This window comes from Ornithorhynchus anatinus, chromosome 4 (assembly GCF_004115215.2).
Source record: "Ornithorhynchus anatinus isolate Pmale09 chromosome 4, mOrnAna1.pri.v4, whole genome shotgun sequence".
Classification (NCBI taxonomy): Eukaryota; Metazoa; Chordata; class Mammalia; order Monotremata; family Ornithorhynchidae; genus Ornithorhynchus; species Ornithorhynchus anatinus.
In genome coordinates, this window is record NC_041731.1 from 83324597 (window position 1) to 83349619 (window position 25023).

The 25023-nt window shown below is 38.1% G+C and overlaps 1 protein-coding gene and 1 long non-coding RNA gene across 9 annotated transcripts in view; one reads left to right on the forward strand and one right to left on the reverse strand.

The window, feature by feature from the left end:
- Nucleotides 1–1424, forward strand: part of LOC114811291 — a 63327-nt gene extending 61903 nt beyond the window's left edge. The window contains exons 2-3 of the long non-coding RNA XR_003758954.2: nt 450–541; nt 651–1424. This is a non-coding gene — a long non-coding RNA (uncharacterized LOC114811291). The remainder of the gene's footprint in view (nt 1–449; nt 542–650) is intronic.
- The window catches only part of NTNG1 (netrin G1), a 301578-nt gene that overhangs the window by 52596 nt on the left and 223959 nt on the right, over nt 1–25023 (reverse strand). For 2 of the 8 annotated variants that reach the window (XM_029063767.2, XM_029063762.2), the window contains exons 5-7: nt 21605–21631; nt 12856–12921; nt 10374–10433 (exon numbers count right to left, since the gene is read on the reverse strand). In XM_029063767.2, the coding sequence (XP_028919600.1) occupies nt 10374–10433; nt 12856–12921; nt 21605–21631 (153 nt within the window). Of the gene's footprint in view, nt 1–862; nt 1031–10373; nt 10434–12855; nt 12922–21604; nt 21632–25023 lie in introns of all 8 variants that reach the window. The other 6 variants (XM_029063765.2, XM_029063760.2, XM_039911849.1 and 3 more) reach the window with 3 other exon arrangements.

The window sequence follows — 25023 nt, forward strand, 5'->3', positions numbered from 1 at the left end:
AATGTCATCTGGGAATGAAACCCAAACGTCTTTCTACTTCTGCTAGTAGAAGCTAAATGGTGTAACCCTGAAGACATGAAGACTGTGGCTCATCTCCGCAACCATACTCAATTAAATTGAGTCTTTTTCATGTGCCTTTTTAATGTAATTGTACAAATGTCCAACTAGCTAAATTCCATGCTTCCTGCCATGATATGTGACTCAACCGAATTTAATGAAGCCATTCATTTTATTTCACATGGTGCCTTCATGAACCTAGAGGACTCATGCAGTCCAGGGTATGAATAGGGATGCTAATATTTTCGTTTTTCATGACCTTATGTTTTCAAGATGAAATAGCGAGCATGAAAATATGGCTAAACTGAATTCTTTCAACTGTTAAGCTGTAACCTTTCATTTTTCAACTGGTGGTTTAACTTAGTTTTGCCTCTGTTTTTTTTTTTTTTAAGATGTGTGGAAATGTCACACTTTCTGGCAGTAGCTAAGCGGGTGCCTTCTGGCTCAGGGCCCTCGCACACGTGGACCGAAGTCACAGACGAAGGTTAGGGTGAAATTACATTTATACAAAATCTGGTTAAACCACACATACCACATTGAGCCCACATCGCTACAGCATTTAGCCATTATTTTCAATGTTCTCTATTTTGCAGGAAAGTTGAAAGGACATCACCACAACACCTGTAAAACTGAATGCTGAGCCTACCACCGATTTCTTTGGATCCATCGCAGGATAAAGAAAAAAAGCTCATTCTGGCTCAGCTAGCGAATACCCAGCGGTGCTGCACTTGCTAGCCTAGAACTACATTAGCCCACCATAGCTTAAACGGCACAGAACAAAAGCCAGAATTATAATGAAACTGACCTATGCATACATTTTCATCGTCCAGCTCTGCAGAAGCATTTCTGAAGTAGCCCAGCCTGCATAACTCACAGTGCTGCCCTCTAGTGTTGTGTTTACAGCTCACGCATATGACTGTATTTAGCAGCTCGATATAACTGCACCGATTGGAGTGGCCGAAGCATTCACAGTCTTGCAAGGAAGAACAGAAATGTATACAAAATGTATACAGTAGCAGAGTAATTGCACATTACATGCTTGGTTCAAATGAGGCATGGGTAAAAAATGACAGCATTTGCATGATTTTAGCATAACACACAGGGATTACAGATGTTTGGACTGGCATGGAAACAGCAGCTATTCCAAGCAGGATGGCATGGTCAGACATCCATTATATGACCAAAGACTGTTTCGTCTTGGCAAGCCAGATGAAACTGAAACAGCATTTGCAGTTGTACACCTTTTAGCAATTGAGAAGAGACAGTTTCTACTGATTTAAATGCACCTGGAAATAGGAATCATTAACGCTCTGGCTAGAGTTATCCAAAGTAAGAAGAAAATCACGTACAGTAAATGAAATGAACCTTTAAAGCCTTTGGCAAATGGAAAAGAGAGATTAGTAATGCTGGTTTCCCCCAGGTTTCACTGCAACAGGCACAAAATGGAGTGGAATAGTCTGAAATTAATCAATTAATTTGGGCTGTGAGGATCAAAAGTGGTTCATAACCACTGCCTTTTATTGACAAGAAAAATGGCAGATTCTCCACTTTCCTTTGGGCTTTGTAGACCTAGGCTCTGAGAGAACACAAAAGTTGCTCCATCCTGGAAAAGTACAGCAAACCACTAGAGAATAAATACTTCTCTACACAGAGAGTATTGTGCTTGGGAATGTTTGTGAACAAACCACCATGCCTGAGGTAGTCATCTTCAGCATTCATTGTAGGTTTTGGAAAATGTCATGGAGCCTTCAACTGAAGAAAAACTTCCGTTTGCAGGATAATAGTTTTCTATAGTTCAAACACAGATTGCTAGCAACCCAAACTAAACAGGAATTGAAAACTGTCAGATCATTTTGAAATTTCAGTAAGTTCCTGGAACTGTGAACCTTTTTAAGGAATTAACAAATTTGTACATCGACAAGAAGTAATACTGCTTACTAGGCCTTTTTTGTCTTGAATTTATAAACAAAAATGTTTTAGGTGAATCATGATTAAGACATAAAGCTAAAATTGTTCCTGGATTGCTGTGAAAATATAGACCTATCTAGATTCATTTGGAAAGAACACAGAAAAGTGCCCTTCCATAATAAGAGATTACATCCATATTGCCTCTATATTTGGCACAACTAAATCAGAGTAAATTTCTTTAGTTACCTGGACATTATTGTGAAAGTTTTCTAATCCCAATTCAGATACCCGGACGGTTGAACTGGGACAAAGATTCCAGTAATGGAGAGTTTTTATAATTTAAAATTAAGATCACTCTGCAGGATGATGATCATTGGTTCATCTTTCAGAGAAAACTCACTTCAGCAATATAGTTTAACCCCACCATGAACCCACATTTGCTTGATTTTCAAGGAGATATTCTTTGCTTAGAGCCCTCACCTCTCCCCTCTACTTTACACATGAGGTAGGTTTTCTTTATATGAGGGTAAAATCAAGCGGGCAAGTGTGATCTGATCCAGCGGGTGGTGTAACTGGAGTGATGGTAGATGGAGTCTCCAGTTAGATACTGTGAGAAAGGGCCAATTATAGCGATAGTAGTTTATACAGTTCCACTCTCACTCTCTCTTCCCCATCAGTCTTGGTCTGATGAACCTGCAATTTAGTAGAATGTCTCTAGGTATTCATCACTTGAAGTTTCCTTTAACTTGGCTGACACTGGCTAGCTTCATGTGCCTCTAACCTTTTGGTTCCCCTCCCTGGTCACCCTCCCTTCCATGTTACATATGCATTTGGATCTGTACCCCTTAAGCACTCTGACACTCCACCCTCAGCCCTAAAGCCTTTACATACAAATCCCTATGCTCTGCCACTTCCCCTATTTTCAGTTTGTTTAACGTCTGTCTCCCCAACTAGATTGTAAGCTCCTGATCTTATCTCACTGATTTCCTACTAAAACTCAGTCTTCCCACTTCCCTCCTTGGCACCAACTTACTCATCGAACCTGGGTATCGTCTATCTTGTCACCAACACTTTGCCCATGTCCTCCCTCTGCCCTGGAACCCCTTCCCCTTCCATATATCACAGCTCATCACTCTTCCCACCTTCAAAGCTTTATTAAAATCCCATCTCCTCCTGAAGGTCTTCCTGATTAAGCTCTCTTCTTTTACTCCTTCCCTATGCACATAGATCTGTATCCTTTATGTACTTGATATTCACCTCCACCCTAAGCCCTACAGCACTTATGTACATATCTGCAATTCATTTCTTTATACTAATGTCTGTCTTCCACATTAGACTGCAAATTCCTTGTGGTCAGGAAACTTACTTATCAACTTTATTGTACTGTACACTCCCTGACTTAGTACAGTGCTGTGCACTGTACAGACTGTAAAGACTGATCTGCACAGAGTAAGCACTCGAATCCTGGCTCTGCCACATGCTGTGTGACCTTGGGCAAGTCACTTAATTTCTTCAGACCTCAGTTCCCTCATCTATAAAATGAGGATTAAGAGTGTGAGCCCCATGTGGATCAGGTACTGTTTCCAATCTGATTAACTTTTATCTACCCCAGCACTTACAACAGTGCTTGACACATAGTAAGGGCCTAACAAGTACCATTGTTATTATTGTAAAAACATTGCTTGTCTGATTATACCTACACAGTGGTCATTTCTCCCTGATCGACCATCTTCAGGATCTGTCCAAAGCACACTGAATACTTTGAATCTCTAGCCAAAACAATAAAAAGACATAGCATGCCAGGACAGTAAATATGCCTTATGAAAATTGGCTAAGAGCAGTTGTAACTCTGTAGTATCTCTAACTGCTTTGACCAAACTAAACAATGTCAATTTATAGTCTCATATTTTAACCAAAGGATCTTCCCTTCCTTTGCCCTGTTGGAACAGAGCTTCAAGTTGATTAATTACGACGAAGAGGAGGAATAAGAGGAGTGAGAAGATGGGAAAGAGGAAGGAAAAGATAGGGAGGGGATGTGGAACAGGAGAATGAGGAGGAGGAGAAATAGGAAATGAAAGATGAGGAGAAGGAAAATTAGATTGAGAAAAGAGAGAAGGAAGATATCATTAACCTACTTAACTCCCAATGGCTGCCTTTGCCAACAAGGAGGTAAGAGCACCATCCTGGAAGTGAATAACACTCTTTTCTGTCTCTTTTATTTCACTTGGGGGAGACTACATGGGCCTGGGAGTCAGAAGGTCATGGGTTCTAATCCTGGCTCTGCCACTTATCTTGTATGTGACCTTGGGCAAGTCACTTAACTGAGGTGCCTCAGTTACCTCATCTATAAAGTGGGGAGTGAGACTGTGAGCCCCACGTGGGACAGGGACTGTGTCTACCTTATTTGCTTGTATCCACCCCAGAACTTAGTATAGTGCCTGGCACATAGTAAGTGCTTAACAAATACCATAATGATTATTCACGGTTTTCTTCTGCATATGGCAGAGATTACAATAATGCTATTTTTAAAGTTAAAATGTCCTGCTATTTTTAAAGTTAAAATGTCCTATTTTCCCATCTTCCATACTTTCCTTCTTGCTTTTTTTCTCTATCTCTGTTGTGGAATTTCTCTGCTTAAGGTATAAGGAGAGATATGCTTATCTTGCTTTGCTAACCACTAAGATAAGTCTATAGGGTAGGTGACATAAAGTTGTGTGTAATAAAGATTGAGAAGAAACCCCAGCTGTTTCATCACAAACCTTCTCGGAATGGTGGTCCAAAGGAATGACTGTGAAATGTCTGCAAGAGAAGTTTCCCCTATAATGTCTGCAAGAGAAGTTTCCTTTATCCTATCCTGACTTCTCTGTACAAAGCCAATATTAAATATCAACATTTAAAATATAGACCATATTCTTAGGAATAGTCAGTTGGCTTCTGTGTTCTGACACAAACACTGGCATCATCTTACCTGTTCTTGTCAGAATGTCACCAAAGTTGCAGTGAAAAGTAAAGTTCACTTTGAAACAACAGACCCAATAAATCCTGATCCTACAGTAACATGACCACTTTCCTTTGACCATCTGAGGCAGATTTCTAAGCAAGAAGTAGACTGGGAAACCATATTCTCAAACTGTGAAAACTGATCCATGGAGATGAAGTGAATTCAACCTCTAAACCAGGAACAATGGTGGGGAAAGAATGAAAGCATAGGCTGAAACAGACTGATGGGGAACAGCTTTCCATTTCCTGCTTCGGTTCTCACTCCCCAGCTGGGGTGAGATCTCTGAGTTGTCTTAGTCCATTAAGCTAAGGAATGGGGTATCTTAACCCTACTCTGATAGACTTACATTAAGCATGTAGGTTCTCTTGCTTGGGGTTGACTCATAACTTAAAGGACAGAAACGTGGCCTAGTGAATAAAGCAGGGCCCAGAAATCAGAAGGACCTGTGTTCTAATCCCAGCCCTGCCACTTGTCTGCTGTGTCACCTTGGGCAAGTCACTTAACTTCTCTATGCCTCAGTTACTTCATCTGTACATCGAAGATTAAGACTGTGAGCCACATGAGGGACATGGACTACGTCTAAGATGATTAACTTGTGTCTACCCCAGCCCTTAGTACAGTGGCTGAAACATAGAAAGCACTTAACAAATACCATTAACAAACAACAAATCCAGCCATCCTTAGAAAAACATGAAGTCTCTAGAGATTTGGTGATCAATAGGCTAAGGTCGGTGTACGCAATTGAGTCATTAACTACTATTGTTATTGAATTTGCTAAGTTAATAATTATGGTATTTGTTCTTGCTATGTGCCAAGCACTGTACAAAATGCTGTATGAAATTCACAGAGAGGACACAGTCTCTATCCCACATGGGGTTTGTGATGCTATAATGATGTGATTCATCCATTTGCATTTGCAAAGGCTTAGCTGTAATAATAATAATAATGGCATTTGTTAAGAGCTTACTATGTAATAATAATAATGTTGGTATTTGTTAAGCGCTTACTATGTACCAAGCACTGTTCTAAGTGCTCGGGTATATACAAGGTTATCAGGTTGTCCCATGTGGGGCTCACAGTCTTAATCCCCATTTTACAAATGAGGTAACTGAGGCCCAGAGAAGTTGGAGAAGCAGCGTGGCTCAGTGGAAAAAGCACGGGCTTTGGAGTCAGGGCTCATGAGTTCGAATCCCAGCTCTGCCACTTGTCGGCTGTGTGACTGTGGGCAAGTCACTTAACTTCTCTGTGCCTCAGTTCCCTCATCTGTAAAATGGGGATTAAGATTGTGAGCCCCACGTGGGACAACCTGATTCCCCTATGTCTACCCCAGCGCTTAGAACAGTGCTCGGCACATAGTAAGCACTTAACAAATACCAACATTATTATTATTATTAAGTGACTTGCCCAAAGTCACACAGCTGACAAGTGGCAGAGTCAGGATTAGAACCCACGACCTGTGACTCCCAAGCCTGTGCTCTTTTCACTAAGCCATGCTGCTTCAGTCAGTAATCAATAATCAGGTCCTAGGTGCTGTGATCAGCAGAAGATTGTACTTTGCTATACTTATACATTTATCACTTCAGGGCCTATGACTATTTTCAACAGACCTGGTTTCAGCTCAAAACAAATTTGATTAAAAATGCCTAGTTGGAGAAGTAAGGGACTGGGTTACGAGTATTGTTATTATTATTATTAGTAGTACTAGTTGTAGTAATGCAGTATTGTCATTTGTTAAGCATTTACTATGTGTCAAGCACTGTTTTAAGCATTGGGGTAGATGCAAATTAATCAGGTCAAACAGTCCCTATACATAAATTGACCTATGGGAGACTTTGGGTGGAATAATAACTGATTTTCAGGAACTTAATAATATGGAGGAAGGGGCATGTTTCCTTCTTATTGTATACTTATATGGGATTTCTCTCATCTTCTATTCTTGGAATCTTGGAAACTGGTGTAATGGCATAATTTATAACCACTTATGTAGACAGGCTTGAAGTTGGAGGAAGATGGACCTTTTAAAAAAACATAATTTTTCCTCTGTGGAAGACCATGTTCAATTTTGGGTACCATAGTTTTCAAATGATAGGAAAATAAGAAAGCAGAAAAACTGATACAATTGCAGAGGGACATTTCAAAGAGTTGGCAAGTGTGATTAGCAGAAAGAAGCTTGGAGGGTTAGCCCGGCCCTGAATGCTCATTTCTGAAATGGTTTAGAAAGTAGTCCTGCCACAGTATAGAGAGGCCATTCCTATCGAAAACACAAGAGGAATGTCATTACTTGTCAGACCAATGTTCTAGTCAGCTCTCTAAAAAAGGGTAGAGTGGCTTTCTTTTTGATATCCACCATCATACGTGGGTGGGTTAGCCCACCAACATTTCCTGCCAAAATTCAAAATGAAATTATTGTCCGTGGATTTACCTAGAAAGTCATTCCAGACCAGAAGTTGAAAATTCAAACCTTTTCAATTCTGAAGTGGTGGTATTTGTTAAGCGCTTACTATGTGCAAAGCACTGTTCTAAGCGCTGGGGGATACAAGGTAATCAGGTTGTCCCACGTGGGGCTCACAGTTTTAATCCCCATTTTACAGATGAGGTAACTGAGGCACAGAGAAGTTAAGTGACTTGCCCAAAGTCACACAGCTGGCAAGTGGCGGAGCCGGGATTCGAACCCATGAACTCTAACTCCCAAGCCCACACTCTTTCCACTGTACCACACTGCTTCTCTAAAGCTTCTTTATGCTTTATGCATTTTTTATGCTTCTTTATGCTTCTCTAGTGCATAAAGTGGACTTTATGCACTATGGATTAGATCACATTCATTACTGTGTCTGACCTAATTATTTTGTATCCACCCCAGCATTTAATGGAATGCTTGACACATAGTAAGTGCTTAAAAAGAAGCATTATTAATTAATCCAAAATTCTACTATCCATTGGGTGTGATAATATTATCACATCTCATTAAATGTTTTTATGAATTTGGGAATTTATGATTACTCCCAGTGACTCCCAAATCTACCTTTCTCCCTGTCAGCAATGTCACATTTTCTCTTGGATATGGGACCTCTCCATGTTAATGTTTCACTGGCATCTTAAGTTCAATATTTCTACTACTGAATTTGTCATTTTTCTTCTTAAACCCACTCTTCTCTTCCTAACTTTCCCATATTGTCAAAAACACCACCAACCACTCTGTACCAGAAGCCTGCAACACTGGAACCATCCTCAATGCCTTTACTGACTTCCCAGTCTTGTATTCAATCTTCTACCAAATACAGTTGGTTTGTCTTTCACAACATTTCCCACAAACAGCTACATTTCTCCAGAAACAGTCATCACTCTACCCAAGCTCTTGATATATCCCAGATTACTGTATCTCCCCACCTCCAGTTATCTCACTTACGAGGTATAACGTCCTCCTTAGGATTGACAGATGCTATCCAAAACTTGTATTCTGGCACAAATGAGGGTAAATGTTTTGATAATTCATTGCTAGGACCTGGGAGTTGAGCCTTAGTACACAATAGTCTAAACATTAGATATCCATAAAAAGCAATAGAAATAGAAAATTTGAATCTCAACACAATGACATCAAACTTTAAGGCTTTTTATAGCCAATATGATTGTATTCTGAATGTCCAGAATGACAGTGCACATTCTACAGTAAGCAATAGTGTTTGGGAACAGAAGCAAAAGCTTCTTTGCAAGGTTGTTTCCATATCCCTTGGTGAACTTATTTTGACTCTGCAGAAATATTGGAAAAAGATGATGACTGCCAAAGACTGAATCAAGAACTTCTCACCACAAACTGTTGCTAGGGAGAAGCTCTGCTGGCTCTTAGATGCTCTAGTCTAGGGCTGGAAGGTGATTGGGTCATCAAGATTGATGTCCAAAGTCACCACACCCGCTACCTCCAAATCATGACTTTTCCAGACTATCTTGCCTGAATTGGAACATACAGTCATCCTATGTAGACATGAATGCTTTTACCTCTTGCCAGGAGAACGAAGGGCAGAAACTGTTTTACAGGAGACATAGATGAACATTCTGTTATCTCAAGCAAAAATACTTCCCCAAAATACCCTTTAAATCAACAGAGGATTGATTTTCCTCAAGATGAAAAAGTTATTTAGACCACCTTCACCTTCTTCTGGCTGCTGCCTATTTCTATCACAAGAAATTGCACCCTTACTTTAGTCATCAAATTTTGCTATATTCACCCAATCAGGTGAACACCAAATGCAAAGCTGTCATTGGTACAAGTACAAAATGCAGCTAGAAATATTGGTCCATTGTTATATAGATGAATTTTCTTAATTACCAACCACCTTAAGTATTTCTTCAGCTGTATGCTTTGAACAGGTCTTGTTAATTGGCTTACTTAAAAATCATGTGTAATCATTTCCAGGATGTGGTTTGGGAAATTTTGAAATGATCACAGCTTCAATTGCTTCTCATTTCCTGACAAATATCTTCTCTTTTCCCTTAGACCACAAAAGGACAAATTCAATTTTCATTGGCCCCTTGGCAACAATTTGAATGATTCAATTAGAAAGAAAGGGCTCCTTATTTTTCTTGAACAGGTCAAACTGAGTTCATATTTTTGTTAATAAACATATTTATATTTAAAATGTATGTCAAGAAAGATGATGAATGCTTGGAAATAAAATTTGGCAAACAAGACACACCTATCACTCACAGCACACATCGAGGAATGGAATGAAACAGACCAAAACCAGAAACTTTCATGTTTCCTGAAGTATCTTCATATTCTGAATGACAGATGCTAACTGGACCGGGTTACACATTGATGATAGACTGTCCTGCCATTTAAATAAAGCAATATAACTTTATCATGTTGATCAAATAATGCAATTATATAATAAAATGCATATAGATCACCAGTGTTCAGGTGAAATATACACACTATTTGGAAGTATAAATTCAGTGCAATAGGATGCCTAATTGGAAAATGTTTCAATAGTTTTGGGAAGAATTGATAAACAATATGATCCCCTACTAACCTCATCCCCTGAATGCATCACTAAAACTGGCTGAATTGGGTTCCCTTATTTACATAAGTAAATAGGTAATGGAATGAAAACTCTAGCATTCTTTCTCTAAACACAAATGGAATGGTTTGTTGTTCACTAACACACATTAATCTTTCAGAAAACAAATGCTGCAGCATAGTGTGAATAAGCAAAAATCCTGTATGATGTACATTCTGTTTTTCATTATGGTTAACATTAGTGGAAGCATTTGATGCTTGTATTATCGTCAATAAACATGCCTCACTAATAAGCTGATGGGAACACTTCACAGATATTCCAGATTCATACAGTGTAATGTTTTCACAACACATAACACCATGAAATCACTGTATGAATCCAAGAATTCCTACCTCTCTTGTGGTTTGCAACTTGAACAGAAGAAACTGTTGACAAAGTTAATTTGGGAGCAACTGGATAGGTTTAAAAGAATGAACAGCAAATTAGAAAGTTACCACAGAGGAACAAAGAAGAAACTTTAAAAACTGTAATAATGTGTCATTGAGTTGTCAACCAATACATTGAAAAAGAAACTACCCCAAGGAAGTATTTGTAACTGTTGTTTGTTTCAAAAAACTAAAGTGATGATTGTCTGGAAGGGTCAAATGTCACTTAAGAGATGTCAGAATTCTAGATTCTGGTCTATATAGGCAAGTCATATGAGAATTGATCAATTATTCAAGGTATTTGGCAATACAGCCAAAATCCAGGGTCATTAAGTTGAAAATGTGTCTGCAGTACTGGAGTTATTTCGTATTTGTTTCAGTTGCTCCCTGCCTCAATATCCTGCTTGAATTTATCCATGGAGAGCAGCTCAACTATCTTTAAGTAAAGGACCCAAAGAGGTGCAAATACTAACCACTTTAAATTCTATGAGGTTTCACTCACATCTTATGTGTGCTCACCATCTCATTGCATGAAATTGCTAATTTCAGTGTTTTTCTCTCTTGCAATTGAGGCTTTTAGGTATGAGTTTCTCAAGGAGAAGAACATTTTCCAATCACGACAGTCAAATTCAACCTGCTATCCTCTGCAGGTGGGTGTTTGAACTGGGAAATAGCGACTGGGATGGGTAGCAATGGGATACGAAGCTACCCTCCACAAACACCCCTAGTTTAAATAATAATGTTGGTATTTGTTAAGCGCTTACTATGTGCAGAGCACTGTTCTAAGCGCTGGGGTAGATACGGGGTAATCAGGTTGTCCCACGTGAGGCTCACAGTTAATCCCCATTTTACAGATGAGGTAACTGAGGCACAGAGAAGTGAAGTGACTTGCCCACAGTCACACAGCTGACAAGTGGCAGAGACGGGAGTCGAACCCATGACCTCTGACTCCGAAGCCCAGGCTCTTTCCACTGAGCCATGCTTGGAATGCAAGCTTGTAGATTCTTACAAACTTCCCTAATGCAAGGAACAATAGTCTAAAAATGTCCAATTTGAAGGGTTTTGTTCTGTATGCCCCTCAGGAGGAAAAATAAAATGAATTAAATGTGGCTGCTTTGGCTTTTCAATATATAGTCTTCTATGGTTCAAGAAACCCCGTGGTAGCATTTATTGAACAATAATAGCTAGGGGAGTACATTGAGAAGCATTCAGAGGAGATGCTTTTATTTATCTGGAACTGAATAGAGCACCTAACTCTCCTCACTAAGCCTTACACAAATTGCACCAATAGAAGTAGAGCTTAATCTGAATTTCTTCTTCTACCTATACTTGCAGAATCTTGGTAGAACCATTTCATCTGATGATTAGGATAATTATATTTATTAGTTAGCTACGTATCTGGGACAATCTCAATTTCATCCCTATGATCAAGGCCTGAAAATGCAGTCTTTCCAATTTAACTCTTCAACAAATTGCTAATATATTTTGTTTAGCTTAGCAGCCATTTCCTGGCTTCTCCTTTTGTTCGTTTCCTTTCCTCACTGATAAACTCATTAGTGCTTACGAGGAACATCCTGTTTATAACCAAGACAGACTGAAGGACAAAGATGGGCAAAGTATGTTTTTTTGAAAGTGGGGAAAGATACAAAGATGGTCAGACAAAGCAAGAGCAGTTCCATTTGACTGAGGACTTTTGAAACCTGAGAGTAAATTTTGAATGCACCTTTATATTTTATTACTGAGTTTTTCCCTTCATGTGGCAATCATCACAATTAGTTGATAATATTTTCTGATTGAATGGAATTTGGAAGCAGAAGTATCACTCTCTGGACACAAGAGAGACTTCCATCAGTATTATAGGGATGTTCATTTTTGAGTTAAAAAAGCTAGTAACATGGACACTGTGCCTGTGGTAAACTGGAAGGAGAACAAAATTCTAAGAAAAAAACTCCTCACATTTCTAAAAGAAATACAGGAGGCCAGGGTTATGCTGAACGCTGATGAATTCAGAACACATGCTGTGCAAACAGTCAGATAACTAAAAACAAATCAAAGGAAAGAGACATTAATAAATGATTCTGATGAAGACAGTGGACACCTCTGGCACTCACAAAGCTTGAACTTCTAATATAAACTAGGATGGCTCCACCATTCCAGACATCCCCAGGGACTGACAGTCAGTGTAAATTCCTAGAAACACCACTAACTTTTATGTCAGCACTGGTTGTTTTGCTTTCCTTTCACAATAGTGCTTCTAATGTCCAAGTCTGATATTGGAAAAATATTTAGTTTATGAGTATTTCTAAGATTGGCTTTTTGAAGGAATGCTGCTGCTAAATGCCAGGAGCAAAACAAGTGGGATTTAATGACCCCAACCGCAGGACAGATGGGCTTTTATGAAAGCAACTTAAGTGATTTTTAGTTCAGTAGGAATATTTCAGAATCCTACCTTGCTTTGGGTTAGATACATCAAGGGAAGAAATATTCGGCCATATCCTATTAAACTTTGAAGGAACTGTACACATCGAAAAAAATCAGGATTTGTTATTTTCATCTGCAGTGAAATTATGCTTGTTCTGAACAGAAAGTTGTATGGACAAAAACATAAACCACAGACAACTACTATTTATATATGATGCATTGAAACAATACATGAATCCCACACTGTACAAGAACAAGCAATTCATTGATGATTTCCAAAACACTGAATGGACATTACATATAGGCCTCTTAATGAACCAACTATTTCTTTCCTTCAGGGTTGTAATAGGACCAGCTGCAAAGAAGTGATTTTATCTATGCAAATAACCAACATGGGACTTTAATGGTTCAACCATTAAATAAAGTTGGTGCCTAAAATAGGATAACACTTCAAAGATACTTCTCTCAATATTTCATTTTTGGCTACTTTTATTCACAGATATAAATTCATATACTTACAGATACATTAGTTCCTTGGAAAGCAGGCTCTTTAGGTTGTTTTCAGTGTAAGCTAAAGTAAATTGTAAATAGTTCATATTCCACACTATTTCCATATTTATTCTTTTTCAATATTTTTATAAAGGTTTCTAAAAATAAGATTCTGGGTTGGCTGGTTTTAAGGAGATTATTCCAAAGCATTTCAGGAAGTATGGTTATATTTCCTTGAAAAGCTTTGATTTTAATATGAATTTTTGGACTATCTGATTAAATTCCAAAAATCACAATTTTCCCATTTTAGAAGTTGTTCCATTATTCCCCTCAGATCCACCAATATCCAAAAAGTGTGTAGAAGTAGCCATTTTACAATTGCCAATGAGAATAAAGCTTTACCATGTTTGGGATTTTTTCTTGTCTCATATTTACTTTCATAACATCTAAACTATTGCAAAAGCTACATGACATTTATAAAGCAATTCTAAAGATATAGATAACATTAAAAAACACTACATTAATGAACATTAAAACAGTATTAAGCTATGTAACTATCCTAACACACAACTAGTGAAATATATCAAAGAAGGACATCTTTGATGTAAATTTCAATTTCCAAGGAGAATTTTGCTCATGTTATTAAATGTTCTAACATATGGAATATAGATCTGACACTGAATTAAGAAATACTGTCATCACTGTTCATTTCCCCTAATCAACTCAATATACTAAATTCCTTATCTGTCTGAAATGGAACCAGATCTTAGGTTCTTGGAGTGATAGATATCTCCCTCTCTCTCTCTCCATATATATATATTATATATATTGATCGTATTATTGAACATGCGAGTGAAGATTTTCCTCTTTTTTACAAATCTCTTCTCAGAAGGAATTAAGTACATTGTCACTGAAGAGATCCTTTAGATTACTAGACATTAAGACTGTAACTAAACAACTGCATAATTAGTAGAACTTTATTCTGTGAAGAACTGAATAACCAGTGTAGTTTTCCTCATAGTATTTGAAGGTTTCTTCTTTACAGGATGATGGGGAGCTATTGTTTTTCAAATGCTTCCAATGTTTGGTCGAATTGAGAAAGAGCAACGTCTGCCCCTCCTCTTTCCTCCAAGTGTCAAAATAGCTCATAACCAAAAATATACTTCATCCAGGAGTGACAAGACGCTTTGGTTGGACTATCCTTTCACCATAAAGCCTTTACTGGGAGCAGGTGTAATCTTACTGTGTGGTTGCATTTTACTCTCTGAACATATGTTGAAGCTCAAAAGGAACCCAGAAAATTGCTAATACTTAAACATAAATACTTTATTATTCTGAGATATCCAATTCATGCTTCTTATACCGATTTTAAAATCTGTTTCATTTTATGTTAACATGATACGTCCAGGGATTACATGAGACGCTTTGTAAACTGCATTAACAGTTTCAGTTCTCTGAAATTGATGAAATTATCATTTTGTTGCATTAAATAATGCCCCCATGGCTTGAACAATTTAATGTGGCTTCATCTCGAGAACAAGGACAACTGGGATTAAGTATGCATTCTCTGTGAATGCAAAAATAATTCTCCTTAACTCAAGAAATTTTGGATGTTAGTTTAGAAAAGTTGGTGTTAGAGCAAATAGATGGACCACTCTAGGATAAGGCAACCCAATAACAAGAGGGTCATACAGCTATAAACATATAAAAATGATTTATTTTTGAGATCTTTTGTGAAATGATAGCCAGGGACAGAACTCAGTCATTCACTTTAGCGTTCTGTTAGTTTTGGATCTAAGCATATTAGCTGAATGGATGAATTCTTCAAGTCTTAAGCCATTTCACCTCCACCTCCTGCCTTAGAGAAAATGAAAAACCCAAACAGATGTAGTAAGGCAGTGAAAACCTCACCCAGTGGTGACAGTAAGGGCTGCCCTTTCCATTTCTGAGGGAAAGAGCTGCTGGGTAGCCTGAAAAAAGATAATGTTTCGGGAAAATGATTAAGAAAGTGATGCTTTTAAACAACTTTCATATCAGAAGATTTTCATCAAGTGAAACCTGTCATGTGCTCAATTCAGTTTAGAAAAGATCAAGGAATATTTTATTGGGTCAAAGAAGGGTAAGCAATTTGGATCTATATCATCTGACATTCTCAAATGTAACTGTGGTAAGCTACTCCCATATTTTTTATTTCAATTCATAAAAGATCGTCAAAATATTAGGCTACCATAGAGAGGTGTCCATCTTATACATAATGCAGTATTGAATTGTGCTCTTTGATGATTAGCAACTTCAAATATTAGTTCCCAGTTTCTGTTAGTCCTGCTACATTTAGGCATGACAGATTTTTCTAGCTATGGGGTTTATTTTTCTGCCATTTTCATTACTGCAGAACAATTTTCCCTAGAAATAGCACTGAGGGACTAATAAGTAAATTTGTGAAAACAAAGAAGCAGCATAGCCTTGTGGATAGAGCACAAGCCCTGGGAGTAAGAGGAGCTGGGTTCTAATCCCTGCTCTGTCCTTTGCCTGCTGTGTGATCTTGGGTAAATCACATCTCTGTGCAGCTAGAATGTAAGATTGCTGTAGACTCTGAGCTCATCCCTCTAATCTGTAAGCTCACTGTGGGTAGTGAATGTCTGTTTATTTTTGTACTGTACTCTCCCAAAAGCTTAGTACAGTGCTCTGCACACAATAAGCACCCAATAAATACTATTGAATGAACGAATCAGTTATCTCATCTGTAAAATGGGGATTAAGACTGGGTCCCATGTCGCACATGGATCATGTCCAACCTGATTAACATGCATCTGCCTCAGTGCTTAGTACAGTGCCTGGCAAATAGGAGGCACTTAATATATACCATTAAAAATACCCACAAATCACTTGATATACGTATTCATGAATCTAAAATTTGAATAAACTGGCCTAACACGTCTCAAAAACAGTTCTTTACTGCTTAGTAAAGAAGGAGGTTGGAAAAGTTTAGCAACTGTTTCCTCAAAGCTGAATGTCTTAGGGGAAAATCATAATTTCCTCTTCTCATTGTGTACTAAAGCAGAGGAGTAGAAGCCAGGAGATCATTCAATAGTATTTATTGAGTGCTTACTATGAGCAGAGCACTGTAGTAAGTGCTTGGAGATCCTGCTTATCTCAGATCTTCCACTTGCCTGCTAGATGACCTGGGGCTTGTCACTTAACTTCTCTGGGCCTGAGTTCCAACATCTGTAAAAATGGGGGTCAAATAACTTTCTCCCTCTGCCTTGGACTTTGAACCATGTGTGGGACAGGGACTGTGTCTGGTCTTGTGTTGAACCTCCTCCAGCACTAGTCAAAGTACTCAGCCATAGTAAGTGCTTAATAAATATGACAATTATTATGCTTAAGAATGTCAACTTCTACATTCATTAAAACAAGAGTTTCCTTCGACTATCTTTAGCTGACCTAGGTCACTTCTAAGTAAATGCAGGCAGGCTAGGAGGCTTTGGTACCCTCCAGAAATATTTCAAGTCCTCTGGAACCTTTGTCAATGAAGAGGCCAGATGGAGTTATTTCTAGAATTTCCACCAGCAGGGATAATCCTAAAAGGTGCCATTCCCAGGGTCCTCTCCTACTAACACTGCAGCACTGCAGAAACAAACCATGAAGATTCTACTCTCTGCCTGAGGGGTCAGTTCAAGCATGGTAGTGGACTGCAGGAGCTACTCTGGGCTTTGAAACATTTTTGGGGAAAAATTTCTTATTGATGATCTGCATACCCCCAGCTAGATGAGCATGACTTTGCTTAATTTCTCTGCACCTCAGTTTTCTCATCTGTAAAATGGGGATTTGCTACCTACTCTGCCTCCTACTCAGAATGTCAACCCCATGTGGGGCAGGGGCTCTGCCCAACCTGATTGTCTTGTTTCTAACCCCACTGTTTAGTTCAGGGCTTGGCAAATAGTAAATGCTTAACAAATACTACAATTATCTTCATTACTTGACATCATTATTATTATTATCCTGCTAATCCTGGGCATTCCTGTCTCATGAAGATCATGAAGTTTCTCCTTGAGATGTGTTCAGCTCTAAACTGTCACCTGGAGGGTGAAGAAGGTGATTTCTGTGGTTCTCCACAGTGCCAGCCACGTGGAAGATCAGTAATGTCCAGAGGTCAGTACATGCTGAGAAAGCACTCTGTGTTCACTTCTTAAAATGCTAATTAGGAAGAAAGAATTTATGATTGGTGATTTACTGGGGGTCACCAGTGGTCTCTTCTTAATCTTTGAAAATTGGTGGATCTGTTACAGAAAGATTTTCTGAAAGATAGTGAGTATTTTTCAGGAGGCTGGGGCCACAGTTTGGTGAATGCCCATTCATAAAACTATTTCTAGTTACCGAGGTAGCTAAGACCCAATGTTCATTCAGTGTCAGGATAAACACACAGAGACTGCATTAGCATTAATACAATTCACAGAAACATGAAATGGATTTAGGACGAGGACTACCGTGTCTATGATTCAACAGACACCAAAATGAATTTTACCTGTGGCTTTAAATGTCCTTCTTGCTCTTTCACAAACCCAACACACAATTAATTCCCTGCACCACGCAGTCAGCCATTAAGCTGAACTAGCCCAATGTCTTTGTTACATAATAAAAAAATCTAATTAGTTTAAGGATCATTCAAATGACTATTTTATTTTTAGAGATTTGGACATATTGCAAGGAATACACACACACACATACACACACTGTACACAGGATCTTTATGAATAACTCAACATGGTTATTCATTAGTCCTTGGATAAAAGAATGATTAACTTTGTTTCTCTATTCACAATTCATGTTTCTATGAGAAATCAAGAATGAACAAAAATATTTTTGATGCAGTGTAGAGAACAAGACCTTTAGTGACTCTCTAAGGTTTTCAAATATATAAAAAAAATTCCCAAGGACCCTTGACAGGATGATGGTTCATTGCAGGTAGCCCTTATTTCGTTTAAGATTACAATTATATCACATCAGAAAAGGACTGTTAACTTCCTGGTGGCAAATGCTAGTTAGAGAAGAACTTGGGAAAAATGAAAAATTTGTAAGTGAATTTCTGCTACAAATTGCATGGGCTAGGGGAACTTATATAGCTCACCCAACTATCCTCTTTGTTGTACTATTTGCTAAGCTTGAATAACATCTTGTCAGGGTTTCTCTATTTAGAACCTTTAAAATGATAATAGATTGCTGGGTGTGTGATCTATAGCTTTGTATCAGCGGCTGTTCAAAAAAAATTATATTTTTATTTTAAATCACCAATTTTTATTTTTGTTTAATGTTGCTTTTTCTTGATTGCATATTGCCACCTCAGTAGCTGGTCTGTATCTAAACTCTGATTCATCTGCAGCCAGCAGGATTCAGAGGTGATAATCGCCCACACAAAGCGATTTGCACTTCACACCAATCCCTCTCATATCTAATTATACACTTTATAACACACTGTTTAGGCTAATTAGTGAAATTGTGCTTCGCAGGACTAAGGATCATATAATGTAGGTTAAAAGGTAGTTATTTATAACGGCAGAAATCCAGTACAAATGTTTCTTTTTGAGAATCAGTGAAAACAATGTAAATTTCCCTAATTGCAATTTCACAATGAATATTCCATGAAACAAACTAGAGTAAGGCTTAATTCCACTGGATGAAGTCATAAACAGCCCATAAAGCTCAGATAGTTTGAAGTGTCTTTGGGACTCATTCACTGCTGACCATATCACCAGGGTATTTTTCAGTGGTGGCCAAAAATGTTGAAAAGATCAGTATTTGACATAAATAATCAAAGAAAATGACAGCATCTATTAGCTAATTGATTGACAACAGCAGGTACAAAATGACTTCAATGGGAAATATGTTTCATTTTTCTTTTGCAGTTGATCAGAAAGGATGACCACTTTTTCTGTGCATTTTGATACCCAATGATTCGGTGTTTTGATTTAAGATTATTCTGTATTGATTCAATAGGACACAAAACTATACCTGAGATAGGTCAAAAATTCTAAAGTGTAATTATTTTTTCACAAGCATGCTTTGATAATTAACTGTTATGCCTGTTAACTGGCAATGCATTGCTAGTGTATTTGCATGCATCAATTACCTCCTTTTGAGTTACGAAAAACAACCCTTGTTTTAGTGCCAAATTCTCCCCATATCCTCCCAGTCTTCCTTCCTGCCCAGCTTTAACAGTGAGGTGCCTTGAAAATATCCTGCCTTTGGATAGGAAAGAATATCCACAAGTGCAAATACTGTCATCCCGAACAAATAAATGAAAGAAAATGCCTAAACCATTAAAGCAGGGAGAATATCAAATGCATTAAAGGTTTTAATGTACCTACTGTTCCCTTTAGAAAAAGGTAGCATCCAGGTAATTTTAAAATGCGCTTTTTCATCCTGCCATCGTCCCCTTAGTCTATTGTGAAAAGGAGGGACATTAGTGGAAGCATCCACTGGAGTGAATGGACATTAGCTGATGTTAAAGAGAAGACTTTGTACAAATCAGTCGGAGTTACAAACTTTAGTATATTATAGGAGTTAATGTTCCTAGGTGCCTGTCTATGATGGCCCATAAGCTTTTTAAAGGTCATACAATGCATCCTTTCAGGTCACTGTGGATTAAAAAGAGACCTGAAATTCCCAATTCGGTAATTAAAAAGGCCGACATCTGCTGATGCTCAGAAATGGGGGATGTGGTGAAGACAGCTGTATGGAATGTAGAGGAGCAGCACAACCAGAGTTCATGCAATACAAAACTAGCATGACAATCGAGCACCAAAGATCTACTTTTTCCACATGTCCATTTCTGAAATTCAACCATCTGATTCTCCATACTGAAAGATCTTTATTCCTGGTTTCCTTTTGGTTGTTTTGAGGAAAAAGAAGGTTAATACAAATACAGCTGTCAAAGTCTGAAAGCTGAATATCACTCTAGATGTAAATACGAGAGAAGACATTAAAATAGAATGATTAAAGCTATTGCAGTTATAAGCTTTCATTTGCAAACTGACGGTGACATTGTAAGTTCCACAATGATGCATAATTCAAGTGGATGCTATGATGTTAACCTGGTATTTAGATAAACATGGACATGAAAACTCCTATTTACAAAAACCATTTTGATAGCATTTTGTCATCTAGTGATTACAAAACAGTAGCTAGGTGTATTTATGTAAAGAAGGTTAGTTTATCAATCAAAATACCTGATTATGCATTTATAAAATGCAAAAAGGTTTGCTTTAATCCAAATTACTAGAGTGTTGCTATTAATCCTGATGCCGGGATTGCATATCTGCTGCTGTTGTTTGAACTGTTTTGATCCCATGGCAAGACAGGGTCTATGAAAAGCTAAGGCTATGGAGAACATGATTTCTTCATTTACAGTGGCTTATCCTAGCTACCTTGGCCCTTTTCTAATCAGCTCTACTTCTCTATCAATGCCATCCAGGAATAAGGCACAGTATGTTTGAAATGCATCAGATTCTGTTTGCAAAAATTAATTCTTCTTTCAAAGAACATTATTCTTCTAGCATTAAGATGTTCCAATTTTTAAAAATTAAAGTCACCCATTGAGTTTTCATTTTGCATTTGAAAATCTCCTACAAAAGTAATTGAATTGAATCAAATAATTGGTGGGAAGTTAAATGGATTGTTTTAACCTTTTTTTTTTTGGTCTCTTTTGCCTTTTAAGAGCTTTGTCACTGAATCCCACAAAGTCTAAGACATTCATAAAATGTTTTAGACTACCCCTCCTGGCTTCAGAATATTTTTGTTGTTTCAAAGAACAATCTTAAGGTTTCAGTGAGCTGGTCTATTCATCCACAAGTTGATGTTAAAAAAAGAAAAATCTCCCTTCTGAAAGTTACATGGAGAATCCTATATGTAATCTCATGTAGCTCCTTTAAGACCAGTTAAAGAGTGTGTTTATGTGTTTGTTTTAAGTATTAGAAAATAAGAATGTCTACAAAACCACAAACTAGAGTAGAACCTTTTTCTCCTGAATTACCCAAATATTACAGTTCTCCAGCCAGGCCACTCACAAATTGAAAAACAACAGGATAGGTATGACACTGTCTTGCACTGACTTACAAGTAATTATTCAATTTGGTCTTTCTCTCATGAATATACTACATGGAAAGCCAATATCATGAAGAATATTTCAAGAAAGCATTATCTTACATCAGAAGTGGATTCTGGGAAAGCAGATCTGAGGAGTCAAACAATAAAGCAAAGCTATTTGTGATTTGTTTATGTTTTCTACTTACTACCAATACTGGAAATACTAGGAATACCTAGAGAGAAAGAAAACAAAAATTCCATTAGCCATTCATTACTGTATAACCAGAAACCTTTAACATTTTATGTCAAAAATTCAGAAACCAATTTCCCCACAATTTTCAGATACTGGTACAAAGATTAATCAAGCCTAACCACAGGGATAGACCAAACAGCGTGACTTTCAGCATTTAGAATATTTAGACCTTAGCATTTTAGACTTTCAGCAATTCTACTGGCTCTGTTTCAGTGCACTTTCCCAAGTGCCTAGTACACTGTGCTGCACTCAGTAAGCAATCAATAAGTATCACTGATGGATTCGAGCTCCTGGGGTCAGATCTGAAAGTGGGGAACAGATTAGTTTCAGTGATTGTTACTAGAATGGGGAGAGGACAGAATTTCTCAGATGCCTCCGTAGTTTCTGCACCTGTATGATAACATGATGCCAGGCCCTCTGCTGATTCCACACAGGTATTAAGTAAAACATTTCCTACCCATTTAGCTTGGTGCTTATACAAATATTTTAATACAAGTAATAGATATTGTTAATGGATTACAAGTAGAATGGGGGACTAGTTGAAAATTATTTGGCACTTAATTTGATTAACTGTATGTGATCATCATTTTTGCTCCTCTTTGACTTGTCATGTAGGTGGATGAAGCTATAGAATAGAAGGTTAATTGAGCAGAATGAAACAAGAGCACATTAGGCTGCTCATATTGATCACACACTTCATTGATTTTTCAGCTTTCACTTCAGTTCTCAAGTAGCATTAAGGTGGTAGACCAGCTTTAGAGTCAACTGGTCTTTGTTCAAATTTTTTCATTACTATTTACTGCATCTCTTGAAAACTTATTTTGTGCAGAGCATTATACTGTTTGGTGGGGAAAGAAAGGAGGATTATAATTCAGACACTGTCCCTGGTCCATAAAAGGCACACAATCTAAACCCTGGGTAGGGATCCACATGCTGGTTAACCACAGTAATGTGTGATAATTTAATGGCACTCCAGATGGCACCATAATTCTAAATCACTAATAAAATTACTAATGTTTGTACACTACCTATTAAATGACTGACAGTCCCAGTAGTCTTGATGATAGCTTATAGCTTGGGTTATGTGTCAGCATGCATATGTTTGAAATTATTTCTTGAATTTTTTTCATTTTTTTGGTCTTTCACAATTTTTTATCTTGATGGAAGGAGCTATGTGATATGAAATGGGTTTTGTTGCACTGGGAAGCATAGGTAACTCATAAAATATAATACAGAGTTGTCTTTCCTAGTCAAAGAAAATACAATTGGTGGTCAAATTCACCTATGAGGACATGTGTGGCTGAAAGAGTCAATAGTGGGATCCACAGTCCCAATCACATTGTTCACATGCAAAAGCTGTTCTGTGTTATGTTGAATGTCTTCAGCGCCTGGCACTGTTTTCTCTTTTGCTGCCTTTTCTCTCATTCTGAACAAAGCTTTAGGTTGAAAAGAGTCACTCCTTTCCTAATAGAAGTGTGCCAGGCTAGTATATGCTTTGTCATTGATCGCCCCAGTTTTCATCTGGGATGCTGCTTTATAATAATGTTGGTATTTGTTAAGCGCTTACTATGTGCCGAGCACTGTTCTAAGCGCTGGGGTAGACCCAGGGGAATCAGGATGTCCCACGTGGGGCTCACAGTCTTAATCCCCATTTTACAGATGAGGTAACTGAGGCACAGAGAAGTTAAGTGATTTGCCCACAGTCACACAGCTGACAAGTGGCAGAGCTGGGATTCGAACTCATGACCTCTGACTCCAAAGCCCATGCTCTTTCCACTGAGCCACGCTGCTTTATCTGAGGCTTTGGTTTACAACCCATACAATATAAACACTAAAAATGATTTTCTTTACTACTCAAACTAAGGTACCGATTTGTCTCACATGTATTTTTAGTTTTTGTTCTTTTGAAACATGTTTTAGGTTCTATGGGATCTTGACATACACAGTGTCGATCCTATTGATATCTAAGTCACTGGTGCATCAGGCTGCTGATCTCTAATTGGTTAGTGATCAGATGCCAACATGAATGCATGAGTTCATAACTGCAGAACACTGTACTACTTCTGATATCTCAAACACTACACCTTACACCTTCATCTCTGAAGGGATACAAGATAAGTGTGCAGCATTCTTATCTGCGACTCCCATGAAAAATGAAACCTTTCTGGACACCTTTGCTTTGATTTTTCCAAATAAATAGCTTATGATATGTTCCTCCCACACCCTTCACTGATTGGCTTCTCCAGGTTGGATCAGGTTGGTGGGAAAATCTGCTTCTTGAGATTCTCATGCCAGTGATGCAGTCCCCTCAGGTTTTGAATGTGGAAGGGTGGGTACAGTGGGCACTCAACAACCACTTCTCATAGGTGCCTCTTATGGCAGCAGGTTTATTTGTTGCTATTTTTCCCAGGTGTCCTGACTAACAGAATGTAGTCACTGGAGTTTGGAATGAAAGGGAAAGAGACATTTTTCTCCCCTTACAAGTGGTGGAGTTTCAATGTCTTTTGAGGGGATGGAAAACATAAAATATTATTTTCTTCTGGAATTTTTCTCTGCTTCTCCCTGAATTCCCACAAAAACACTTAGACAGGACCCTGATCTATTATACCTCCCCCCACCCCACTACCAATGCTGAAACTGACCTGTAGAACACTAGAGAAAAGGAATAATCACTTTGTAAAACTGCCTTTAGAACAGTCAATATTTGGAGAATTCAGCATATATGAGGATTGTTGTCTGTGAAGTTGGTTCCGTTTCAGGATAGTCATTTCTTATCTCAGCCTCTGTGGTCTACCCTCTTCATCTGTTCCAAACTATTGTGCCTCTTCAGGTCTCCCTAACAACCTTACCTTTCCTTCCCTAGATGTAAAGATTAGCTTTTGTTGATTAGAGAGTCTCATATTATAGCAAGACAACTCAAATGGCTTCTGCACAGAATAAGCACTTAATAAATACGATTTAATTGAATGGTCCCTCCTTTGTTTTCATCCCCAGTCCTAGTTTATTTCCTTACTTAGCTTGTTCCTCTTCTGCACTCATTCAGCTGAATATTCTTGGAAATTCCAAACCCACTACTTTAAATTCCCCTCTCAAGTTATTACTCTGCCTTTTCTTCAGTTCAGTAATACTTGGCTCTATCACCCATAGTCTGTACTTACAAATTCCAGCTCATCTCCCTTCTGGAATATCCATTGTCTTTACTCCATCTAACCCCTGGTGATTTTGCTGTCTAGTTTGTTGACAAGATTGAAGCCATCAGTTTTGAACTTCCCGAAAGGCCAGCTTTGCCTAAAGCTCTTCTGGCCTCTACTCTGGGTTACAGAGGTACACCAAAAGAACAGGTATGGTTCTAAACTGAGATGGTGGAGAACT